General features: G+C 42.3%; 1 protein-coding gene across 1 annotated transcript in view; it reads right to left on the bottom strand.

The window, feature by feature from the left end:
• The window catches only part of CRB1 (crumbs cell polarity complex component 1), a 161,715-nt gene extending 150,016 nt beyond the window's left edge, over positions 1 to 11,699 (bottom strand). The window contains exons 1-2 of the mRNA XM_065937181.1: positions 11,681 to 11,699; positions 6,815 to 6,943 (exon numbers count right to left, since the gene is read on the bottom strand). Coding sequence (XP_065793253.1) covers positions 6,815 to 6,943; positions 11,681 to 11,699 — 148 coding nt within the window. The remainder of the gene's footprint in view (positions 1 to 6,814; positions 6,944 to 11,680) is intronic.
• Between the last annotated feature and the right edge of the window lie 402 nt (positions 11,700 to 12,101).

Genomic DNA, 12,101 nt, shown 5'->3' with positions numbered 1-12,101 from the left:
GAAGATCCCATGGCCAGAGGAGCCTGGCGGGCTGCAGTCCACGGGGTCTCAAAGAGCTGGACACGGCCGAGCGCCTGCATAGCTACTCGCCCACTCAAACAACTAAATGACAAAGGTTGACAATACCAAGTGCTGATGGGAATCTGGAGAAAACGAAACTCTACTTCACGTGCTCTTTGTTATAACTGATCTTTCCTGTCTATGTATTAATAATTGTATTCATCTTTCAAATAACTGATATTGTAGAGTTTGTACTATCTTGGTTTCTTGGTTTTCTGTCCTATAGATTTCTGCTTTTACCTTTTTTTTTCCCCCTTAATTTTACTTTCTTTTTAACTTGCTATTTACCTTTTTGGATTTCTTCTTATTAATAAGATAATTTTTTTTCTTTAAAAACACAGCTTTGCCGTGTTTCTCACGATTTCTTTTTATGATATTAAATGTTTTCTAATTTTCATTGTGAGTTATTCTTTGCCATATGAAAAATCTGTAAGAATGAATTAGATCAAGTTTGCTAACTGTGTTATTTAGATCTTCTATAGCATCATTGGAAGGACTGATGCTGAAGCTGAAACTCCAATACTTTGGCCACCTCATGTGAAGAGCTGACTCATTGGAAAAGATCCTGATGCTGGGAGGGATTGGGGGCAGGAGGAGAAGGGGACGACAGAGGATGAGATGGCTGGATGGCATCACTGACTTGACATGAGTTTGAGTAAACTCCGGGAGTTGGTGAGGGACAGGCAGGCCTGGCGTACTGCGATTCATGGGGTCGCAAAGAGTTGGACGTGACTGAGCAACTGAACTGAACTGATGGCATCACCCATTGTTTTCTACTTTTTTTCTCTGCTGAGATTTATGCATTAAAACCTCCCATAGTGATTATATATTGGGCTTCCCTGGTGGCTCAGCTGGTAATCTGCCTGCAATGCAGGAGCCCTGTGTTCAATCCCTAGGTTGGGAAGATCCCCTGGAGAAGGGAAAGGCTACCCACTCCAGTATTCTGGCCTGGAGAATTCCATGGACTGTATAGTCCTTGGGGTTGCAAAGAGTCGGATACAACTGAGTGACTTTCACTTTCTTTCCATTTTCACAATGATTATAAATTTTCTCTATTTCTCCTTTTTAGTTCTGAAAATTTTCACTTTTATATTCTGAAGCAATGTCCTTATGTTCATAGAAATCCAGAATAGTTACATCGCACTGTTGGTTTGATCCCAATATATTTTCAAAAAATCCTCTTCTGTCTTCAGTAAGGCATTGTACCTGAGAAGACTACTTTTGCCATTATCAATATTGCTGTATCAGTTACTTAGCACATACATTGCCGTTGGGAATTCAAAATAGTGTAGGAACTTTGAGAAACATTTTTGAAGTGTCTTATAAATTTAAAGATACAGTTAGCATATGACCCAGCAATCCCACACCTAGGAATTTCCCCCAAGAGAAATGAAATCATAATGTCCATACAAAAAATTGCTGAAAAAGAAAACAACTTTATTCATAATGACCAACACCAACGGAAAGACCTAAATGTTCATCAACATGTAAATAAATTTTAATATATCATACGTCGGACCACTACTCAGCAAATTGCTGACCCACAGAACAACATGAAGAAATCTCCAGAGTATTACACTAAGTGAAAGAAGCCAGACCAAAGACTCCATGCTGTATGATTCCACTTATATTACATTCTAGAGAAGGCGCAATCATATCACTGGACGCAGTTCAGTGGTCACTGGAGAACGGAACTGGTGAAGGGCCTTAATGCAGAGGATCATAAAGAAATATTCACAGACACATTCTGCATCATGATTGTGCTTCTAGTTACTGATCGTATGTATTTGCCATTTAAGAGCGGTGAATTTTCTTGTACTGTATGTAAATTATACCTCAATAAATCAGACTCACTCCCAAATCCTAAAACACAGAAAGGAATAAATCACCATAAACTTTCAAGAGCCAGGACAGAGGTTGAGGGATTAGACAGCCGTAACTGCACATACACGCTGGAAGCTGGGCTACAGGGGGTGAGAAGTACTAGACTTAGGAAGCCAACGGGAGCAGACACCAAGCCGGACGTGGGAGAGCCCCAGAGCCAGCTGATGCCACAGAATCCCCGGCAGGTTCAGGAATTACACGCTTCATGTACTTCTGAAAGGATCGTGCAGGTGGAGCTGAGCAAAGGAAGGGTGTTTGGGAAACCGTCAGAAAGCAGTTAGACGCTCTGCTCTCTGTCTCACACTAGGAAACTGCAAGTCTGCTTCCCCCACAAAGGCAGACTCAGAGGCACGGGTGGGGCTGAGTCTGGTTTGTGGAAGAATTAACTGGGTGTCTATACAGAATTGTGAGACACTCCCCAGCCTCATTTCCAATTCATTTCTAAAAATGCCAAGAGCCAGATGTATATTCCAAGCAGGAAAGGGAATTATTTCTCTTGACAAGCCTGAGTGAAAATACTTTCAGATACTGATGCGGAATGTCACCTATTGAAATGACCCAGCTGGACCGCTCTAGAAAAATCCTAATAAGCTGTAAACCCTAGCACATAAATAAAGATCTTTCAAACAGCTTTAATAAGAGCTACTATATGAAAGATTGAAGGTGGGAGGAGAAGGGGACGACAGAGGATGAGATGTTTGGATGGCATCATCGACTCAATGGGCATGAGTTTGAGTAAACTCCGGGAGTTGGTGATGGACAGGGAGGCCTGGCGTGCTGCAGTCCACGGGGTAGTAAGGAGACGGACACGACTAAGCAATTGAACTGAACTGCACTGAATTATATGAAATGTATGTAAGCATATAGGGCATGCATGCGTGCTCAGTAGAGAGTTATTTTTTAATTATACTTTAAATTATATTTCAATTCTACTCTAAAAAACAATGATAAATGAGCATTTCTTAATCAGCTTAAGAAACAGTTGTACTTCCTTCTTATATACCAACAGATTGGATGAGATTTTCCAACATTTGAGGAAAATTTCCAACTAAGATCAAACACAAAGACCAAAACACACATTGTTTTGAAAAAATGTAACTTGGAAGAGGCAAAGACAGTGTAGCGAGAGAGCCAAAATTTATGTAAACTTGAGAATTATTATTTTCAAAGAGTCAGGAAAGGATATAGCTGCAGTGAAATGAGTAGAAGGGTTGTAAAGATAAACTTCTAGAAAACAAGAAATTAAAAACGTGAGTCACAGAAATTTTAAAAAATTCAGCTGAGTGATTGAAAATTAGTGTTGGGAAGAATCTTCCCCACCTCACTCCCACAAAAGAATTTTACCAAGAGATTGGAAACAGGAGGTAGGAAACACAGGGAACTAGATGAACAGTCAAGGAGGAATTTCAAAATGAGACACCAGAAAAAGTGGGGAGGACATGAGGGGGCCAAGGAGAAGAGGAGGACGGAGCGTAAAGTTATGACAGGATATACAGAATTCCAAGCAATCATAAGTAAGAAGGTAAGTGTTAATCGCTCAGTTTTGCCCGACTCTCTGCGACCCCATGGACTCCAGCCTACCAGGCTCCTGTGTCCATGAGATTTTCCAGGCAAGGATACTGGAGTGGGTTGTCATTTCCTTCTCCAGCTAAAACTGAAGAATAAAGCCTAGCCTATTATTTTAAAACATACAAATGAAAACTATAAGAAATATCTAGAAGAGTTTCAAGTAGTTGCTTCCAGGGAGTGCATGCTGGGTGTGAGAAGCTGGAATTGAAGGGGAGGTGGTAAGAAGTGTATTATTGTTCCTCTTATAACCCTTAGTGACTTTTAAAGTGTTGCTGAATAAATGTAATAAAAGTGTTTTTCAAAGCAAAACAGGAATAGTTATAGTATAGACACGCGTACACACACACTCTTCGGTTTGCTTACACGTGCACTCTGAATTCTATTTCCCGTGCTGCTGCAGGACAAGATGGTCCATCAAGCACATCCTTTTACTGGGTCTTCTCTGGGGATCATGTTGTCATTGGCACCATCTGCTGCCTGGGTTTATGGGCGTGCCCCAGGTGAGATGCAAATAGGCCTCTTAGAAATGCACCCTGTGTGTGTGTATGTGTGTGTGCACGCTCAGACTCTCAGTCGTGTCTGACTCTCCGTGACCCCGTGGGCTGTAGCTCACTGGGCTCTTTGGTCCGTGGGATTCTCTAGGCGAGAATACTGGAGTGGGTTGCCACTTCCTCCTCCAGGGGATCTTCCCAACCCAGGGATCGAACCCAGACCTCCTGCATTGGCAGCCAGGTTCTTTACCAGTGAGCCGCCTGGGAAGCCCACGGACTGTGACCCAAGCATTTTTTTTTTTTAAGATTTTTTAATGTGAACCATTTTTAAAGTCTTTATTGAACTTGTCACAGCATTGCCTCTGTTTTATGGTTTTTGGTTTTCTGACCACAAGGCATGTTGGATCTTGGCTCCCTGACCAGTGGTTGAACCCGTACCTCCTGTGTTAGAAGGCGAAATTTTAACCACTGGCCCTCGAGGCAAAGTCTCAACCACTAGCCTAGGCGTTATTAATCAGTGCTTCAGCTGACTGTACCAAACAAAGACCACAGCCTGTCAAAAAGAAAATAACTTTTTTTCAAATATAAAAAGGAACTGTAATTTACTGCCTTATTAAAAACAAGAAATTAAATAGCCAACTAAGGAAATAAAGCAGAATATGCAGAGACCAATGATGGGAGTGTCACGAAGTAAGGGTTATGATTATTGCACTTTTGTACACCTGAATTGAAAAAGAATCTATCATGTACACATTCCTTCAGTGTATCATATACACTGTTTGTACACTCAGTGAACAATAAAATAATTCTCATAATGATAATACCTTTAGAACAAGACTGCAGTGGACATACACAGAAAAACTTTGCAGGAGGAGGATTTTGTTCCCAACTTTCGTGTGAGCCTTAGTCACTGGGTGAAAACCTCGCTGGATGTGAAGTGTCACCGCGATCCTCAGACCACTTTATAGAGGCTGCCCAGCTGTTTTCTTGCAGTAAAGTTTGCCATCTACTGGATGTTATAAGAAGTTCTAGGATAATGGGGTTTGGACTTTTCCTTAGTTATAAGAACATATTTATTCGGAGCAATGATACACCACAAGGTGATCTCAGAGAAAAGCATTTTAACATCTCTAAGACTACTATGCACGTGTGCATGCTAAGTCACTTCAGTCGTGACCGACTCTGCGACCCTATGGACTGTAGCCTGCCAGGCTCCTCTATCCACGGGATTCTCCAAGCAACAATACTGGAGTGGGTTGCCATGCCTTCCTCCATGGGATCTTCCCAATTTATTCCTTTGTCCTTGATGGCTTTAATACACTTATCTCTGAAACAGAAATGTAATTTTCAGATTTAAAAATTATCAGTCAAGAATCTAAACATTTTATCAACTTTTTATTAGCAATGTTTCTGGCAGTGTTTGGCCTGGCTGACCATATAGATGAGAGAGAGAGAAAGAGAAAGAGAGAGAGAGAGAGAGAGAGAGAGAGACAGTGTGTGTGTGTGTGTGTGTGTGTGTGTGTGTGTGTGTGTGTGTGTGTTGGACGAGGAGCAAAGTCTGTGAAGTGAGACACACCCTGCCAGGCCTGGCTCTGGAATGCACAGCCTCTATTTCCTCAGCTACTGAGAAGGAGAAACAGTAGAATCCACTTCTTAGGGTTTTTGTGATAACTGAGTCACTAGATTTAAATGCTTGGCAGACATACAGTGAAAGGTCAGTAAATGTTAGCTTTTATTGTTATATAAGATGCCTAGAGATTGTTTGGAAAAAAGTTACTGGATTAATAGAAAATGGATCTATAACAATAATAACCAAAAAGAGTGCCATTTACTAACACAGTGTCACTGCAGGAGTTTTATTTGAGGAAAAATTAACAGAGACCCAAGTGCACATTTACACAGCAAGACGACCAATGGGCTCATCCAAGACGCCAAGGACAGTTTTCCCAAAAACTACGTGACATATATGCAATGCTGTGTACAAAGTAGATCACTAACGAGACCAGACAGTCTACTCAGTGCTCTGTGGTGACCTGAGCGGGAAGGAACTCCAAGCAAGAGAACGTGTGTGTGTGTGTGTGTGTGTGTGTGTGTGTGTGTGTATATATATATATATATATATATATAGAGAGAGAGAGAGAGAGAGAGAGAGAGAGATGATTTACTTCGCTATACAGCAGAAAATAACACAACGTTGTGAAAAGCTGCACTCCAATAAAAATTAAATAAAAACCTGGACTCACTCAGGATCAAACCGAGATGAATGAGGTTCAGACTGAGGAAAAAAACCCGCTCTCACACCAGGATATCGTCACTATCTCACTGCATATTTCGAGCACCACTTAAATTTGGGGCCCAGAGAAACACCTCACAAACTGCGAGCTGTGACAAGGGTTTTCTGCTCAGAGCATCTGCTGTATCTGTGCTCCCAGTGCCTATTTATGCCCAGCAAATGCTCAGTGACTCTTTTGTGAATTTTCAGAGTCAAAGCTGTGATCTCACCTTAGAGACGTCCCTTCCTGTATAAACCCGGCCTGTGTGCAAGTCCACCTGCATTTATTTGCAGGTAACCACTGACCCTCGTTTCTCTGTTTTTCATTGAAAGGCCCCCTTATTACAGCTCTTCTTAGTCTTTTTCTAGGACTTCCTAACTGAACTCCCCCCCATTAGCACCCTCATTTTCCAGTTGAGTCCTCATTTTTATTTACTGGAAGAACCAAGTCTGTCAGCAGAAGGGAAGGAGGGAAGGCGGGAGGGGCCAGCGTCATTGCTCGTACCCGGTTAAATCAGCCGTTCTCAACAGGCCTCACCTTTCGGGAGCTCGCTCACCTGCACCCCCACGATTACGAACCAAGTGCTCTCTGCTCGTGGCTCCGCGGCAGCTGCTTCACGCGTGTCCTCCTCACACAGCTGAGGCCCGGGCAGGGCCTGGGGACGTGCTGCCCGGGCGGGAGTGGGGGCAGCCACCTCTCTAACACACTAAGGGACGGGCTTCGGTGCTGGGCTGCTCAGCCTCCAAGTACTTCCGACCCTTTGCAACCCCGCGGATGGCAGCACCCAGGCCTCCCTCTAAAGATACAGGCACAGGCTTTTAAAGGTATAGGATTTCTACTTTTAACCTAAAAAAATGGAAGATGAATTGAGGAATCGTGAACATAAATTCGATTTTCCCAGAAACATCTACTGAATAGTTTCTGATACCCTTTCCTATCAAAGATCTTTTCTTACAGAAGAATAAGTAAACATTTGTTAGTGAATTGCTTTCACTTGTACTTTTGTTTTTATTAAACTAACAACAAAGTCTACTGTCTTTATAGAGACATTTTGCTCATATCCTTGGTATTTTTAGAAGTTAATATAGATTTCCATATGAAACCAGATCTCAAAAGCCACTGTTGATTTCTATTATTGGAACAACCATTGACTTAATAAAGAGGACTTAATTCAGCTGATGCTGGGAAGGATTGAAGGCGAGAAGAGAAGGGGATGACAGAGGATGAGATGGTTGAATGAAATGAGTTTGAATAAGCTCCGGGAGTTGGTGATGGACAGGGAAGCCTGGTGTGCTGCAGTCCATAGTGCGGCAAAGAGTCAGATATGACTGAGCAACTGAACTGAACTCAGCTGTCAAAGGAAAACATTTTTATTCAAATTTTATTGTGTCTTCCTCATTCAGAAGTACGGTAAATTGGATGGATCCTGTCATTTTGCTGAACCATCTAACAATTTCCATCCCAGGGACAGAACCCCTGTCTCCTGCATTGCAGTCAGGTTCTCTACTGCTGAGCCACCAGGAGAGCTCATTTCAATAATAGTTTGTATTTCAAATAGCAAATATTTGGGATTTGGGGGTTTCAAATTATCCACAATAACTTGCCTTTAGAATGAAATAGGTTATAAACAATGCTAGAGGTAGAGGAGAAATTTCCAGATCAAAGAATTCCACGTTAGGGAAGCGGCTGGTTGGGTTTTCTTGAGCCTGGCTTTCTGCAGAGACTAAACTTTAATTCCAGGGCTGGGACTGCGGTGGGGGGCGGGGAAGGGACGTGGCAGGTGGGGTGCATCTTTATTGGGGAAGTAGCCAAAATGGCCCACACGTGGTGGGAAATCAATAGGAATGTTGAATAATGGATGAATGAGCGAGAAAACCTGGATTCCCGTTTAAGCCTGGCTGTGAAGCGCTCGCTCTCACCTCTTTTGATAAAATCAAGCGGAGCAAATCATAGGGTAAATCGCTCACTTTGATATACATGATGAGAGGATCACACGGGACAATTCAAGAAGTAGATGGGCCCTTCCAGACGTTTCTTTTCTCTGCATTCCTGTGGCCTCTAAAAAACTAGGTATTCACTCTCTCCTACCTAGCTATCTCTATAGACGGGTTTTAAATTCTAAATTGAGGCAAATGTACTGTGATGGCAAGAGTACAATTTTGTGGTCAGACAGACAGAGGTTCTGACGTTTCCCATTCCTGCGGTCTTAGAGTCAGTGTCGTGAGCCTGCCTCCTCTTTTCTGAGACAGACACTACGTAGCCTCATGCACAGACCTTCAGAGCAAGGGCTTTGGAGCTGGGTTTAAATCCTGACTCTGCCACCTACAGACACTATGAGTTGTATTAAGATACTTAACACCTCTGTGCCTTAGCCCTCATTTCTATAAAAGTGATGCCTACCCCATAATTTTCTTGGCGATATTAGCTGATATAGATAAAATGCCCAGCAGTGCTTGTAACAGCGAGAGAACTGTCAGCCAATTCATATTATTGTTATCATGAGGGGTAAAAAGGATAATATACATAAAATTCTTTATAAAAATGTATAATAAGGTAATTATCTAATCAGTATTATTTGTCTTTCCTTTCAGTGCAGGGTTCAAAGCATAGATGCCTTGGTCCCCTTCTGCTGACACGCACAGTACCACCACATGGCGAGTGCCTGGTAAATGCATGGTTAATAAATGAATTGGTGCAAGGAAAAGGAGAGTGTACGGCTATGCTGGAAAGTTATTCGTTTCTGAGTTCTGGGAAGTACAAGGGTACTGTCGTCACACATCCCTGAGAACCTGTCCTCATGGCCAGGAGGGAGCCAGCCCCACCAGCTGTGAACGTAGCACCCTCGGCTCCTGGGCAAACTCCGCAGCACGCCTTCCCTGCTGAGAAGGCTGCGCTAGAGCTTGCTGGTGTTGCCTGCCTCTCACCTGCTCCAGAGACTGCCATGGGCTCACGAAGAACTTTTCCCACAAAGATATTTTAAACCCCTTGGGCATGGGTGCCATCTTGCTAGCTGCCTTTCAGGTACGATTTCCGATCATTAACATCGTCACACTTGAGATCTGGGCCTGCTTCTCCAAAGCTTTCTTTTGCTCTCAAAGCTTCCCCGTGAGAACAGAAGCCTCTGGGTCCTATCTACACAGGCTACACACCTGAGCACAGGTCTGGATGGGGTCAGGCTGAGGGACCAATCGATCACACGCACTGACCCCAGAGAAGAGGCCCTGCCCTTTGTCATCCTTAAACATGACTAAAGAATGAAACTGCGCAGGTCATTTTTACTAAGTGTCAATCACTGACGATTGCAACGAGAATCTAATTATGTCCCTTTGACATTAAATTCATCTAAAGCTAATCAGGCCTGGGCACTCTGACCTTATTATAATCCATGTACACTTTAATAAGGATAGACTTGTAAATTACCCCTCTTATTTAAAGGGATATTTACATTTTACTAGGCCCTTGCCTCTAGCAAATTGAAATTCCACAGTAAAGCTAAAAATGTTCTAAATGAAGAGAAAAATAAAAGTTATTTTTCCCCACTCCTTAAAGCCACTGTTTTCTTAACTAATCAACGATCAACAGACATAATCTCAATATTAATTATAAAATCATCCTGCAGAATCATTTAGCTACATGGCTACTCTTGTTCTAAAATGGTACCTGAAAGTTTTATTATTTTCCACCAGATTTTTATCAGATTTTAAAGTAATTATGTTATACAGAAGTAAGGTTAAAGAAAAAAAATAAAGAAGATTGGTAAAATAAGTGAAAGCAGACCTTCACATTTTAGCTCATTCTGCTGTACCCAAAATAGTACGAACAATATAAGAATGAGAAAATTAGGATAAACTAGTGGTTCAGTTTTATTATTGATATTACCAAAATGCCTCTAATACCTGGGTTCCTAGGGATAAATATCTCATTAATTCCTACACAAAAAAATATGGGGTTGAAGGTATTATAGCTATTTTATAAGTAGGGAATTGAGGTTCAAGGACATTCAATAAATTCTCTAAAGTTATGTAGCTAACATGTGTTCAATTAGGATGCCAAGAAGACTTTAAACATTTATTTGAAAAAATTCAAATAAAAATGGAATCATAAAAAAGAAGTACCTAAGAAGTGTCTAGACTAGCATTCCCACACTTTGTCACTCATCTGAACCACGAGGATCTCATGAACTTGCAGACTTTCTGAATCAGCATTTCCAGTGAGCTCCCGGGGTGCAGATGCTGAGGGTACAGACCACACTTGAAACACCAGGCCTCTCTCCCTGCCTTGTCTAACAGAGGTATGATGTGGGTCACATAAGTAATGTGAAGTCTTCTAGTGAAAAATATCATTTAAATTATAACTAAGAGGTAAAAATAAGCAGGTACAATTAACTTTAATGATATAGTATGTTTAACCACATATAACTAAAACAGTATCATTCTAGTATGTAATTAGGGTTAAAAATTAATGAGATCTTTACATCTCTTTTCACACTAAGTTGTTGAAATCCTACATGCACTTTATACTGAGTGCATCGCAGCCCTAGCTAGCAACAGGTTAAGTGCTCAGAGCCACATGTGACTCGTGGCTACTATGTTGAATAGTGGAGATTTCAATAGTTTTCTCATAATTTTGCACAAAGAACTAATGTCTAGAAAAATTACATTTGGCCATAATTATGAGTAAGACATTCATCTTCTAGTATTTAAATTATCTTCTTTTATGGCATGACTATAGTACTAGGCATAATATAGAACTCTGTGTGTGTGATCAGTCATGTCCGATTCTTTGCAACCCCATGGACTGTAACCTGCCAGGCTCCTCTGTCCACAGAATTTTCCAGGCAAGAACGCTGGAGTAGGTTGCCATTTCCTCCTCAAGATATAGTACTAGGCATGAATAAAGATGCTTCAAGGTACTTTCTAAAAGCTTATTTATTACAATGTGTATGCAAATTGTGCACTTCCTTAGAAGCCTATGTTCCCATGAATCATTCCCAGATCTTTGCGTTCTTGTTGATCTCCTGGCCTGAACCGGCACAGAACTGATCATTGTTAAGAGATCACACTTATTTATGTATTTCCTGAATTGTTCTGTTTCACACGTGGTGACTTGTCTTCACAGTTAGCAAAGGAACTCTTTAAGCTCAGGAAACAGAACATTCTCCACTTCAGTCTGTCTGTACACAGGCTCTGTGTATTCAGGACCGACCTCACCTGGAACCCTAGCTCCTGAATGGTGCAGTAAGTACATGCTGCTGGCGTTGCTGATTGATAGGTTTTCCCCCTAGGAAATTTGTCCTTCTCACTTTAAGGCTCGCAGCACTTGGACAGAGAGAGAATGATTTTCTAGTCTGGTCTCTTCAGGTCGTTAGCCAGGTTTGAGGAAAACCCAGGTTACTGTGGTTACTTGATAACTTGGAAGCCATCGTGAATAATTTCATCTTCTCTTTATCCAGCTAAAAGCCCCGTGACACCGAGAGAAGCGAGTACAATGCCCGTGCGCCTTTGGTCTGGGCACGATTCTGGTGGCCCGCTGCCCAGGGCGCCCTGGCAGCCGCTGTTCCGGCAGGCCCGGGGCACACAGACACCCCCAGCTCCCCGGCACACCCATGACATGCACGGACAATGGGTCTGCATCTCCCAGGGCCCATTTGGCAAACTCCAGCCGGGAAGGCCGTGGCGAGGGCACCCCCTGAGCCTTCCTTGCTGAGTCCAGAACGTCGGGAAGACGAGGGAAAACTCTGAGGGAGACGCGTGGTTGCTGACGTTCTTCTGAAAGTTGAAAGAGAATGTCTCATATTTGAATTGGCAGCTTAACTGAATAGAAA

This window comes from Muntiacus reevesi, chromosome 5 (assembly GCF_963930625.1).
Source record: "Muntiacus reevesi chromosome 5, mMunRee1.1, whole genome shotgun sequence".
NCBI classification, from domain to species: Eukaryota; Metazoa; Chordata; class Mammalia; order Artiodactyla; family Cervidae; genus Muntiacus; species Muntiacus reevesi.
This window is presented reverse-complemented; position numbering and strand designations above follow the sequence as displayed.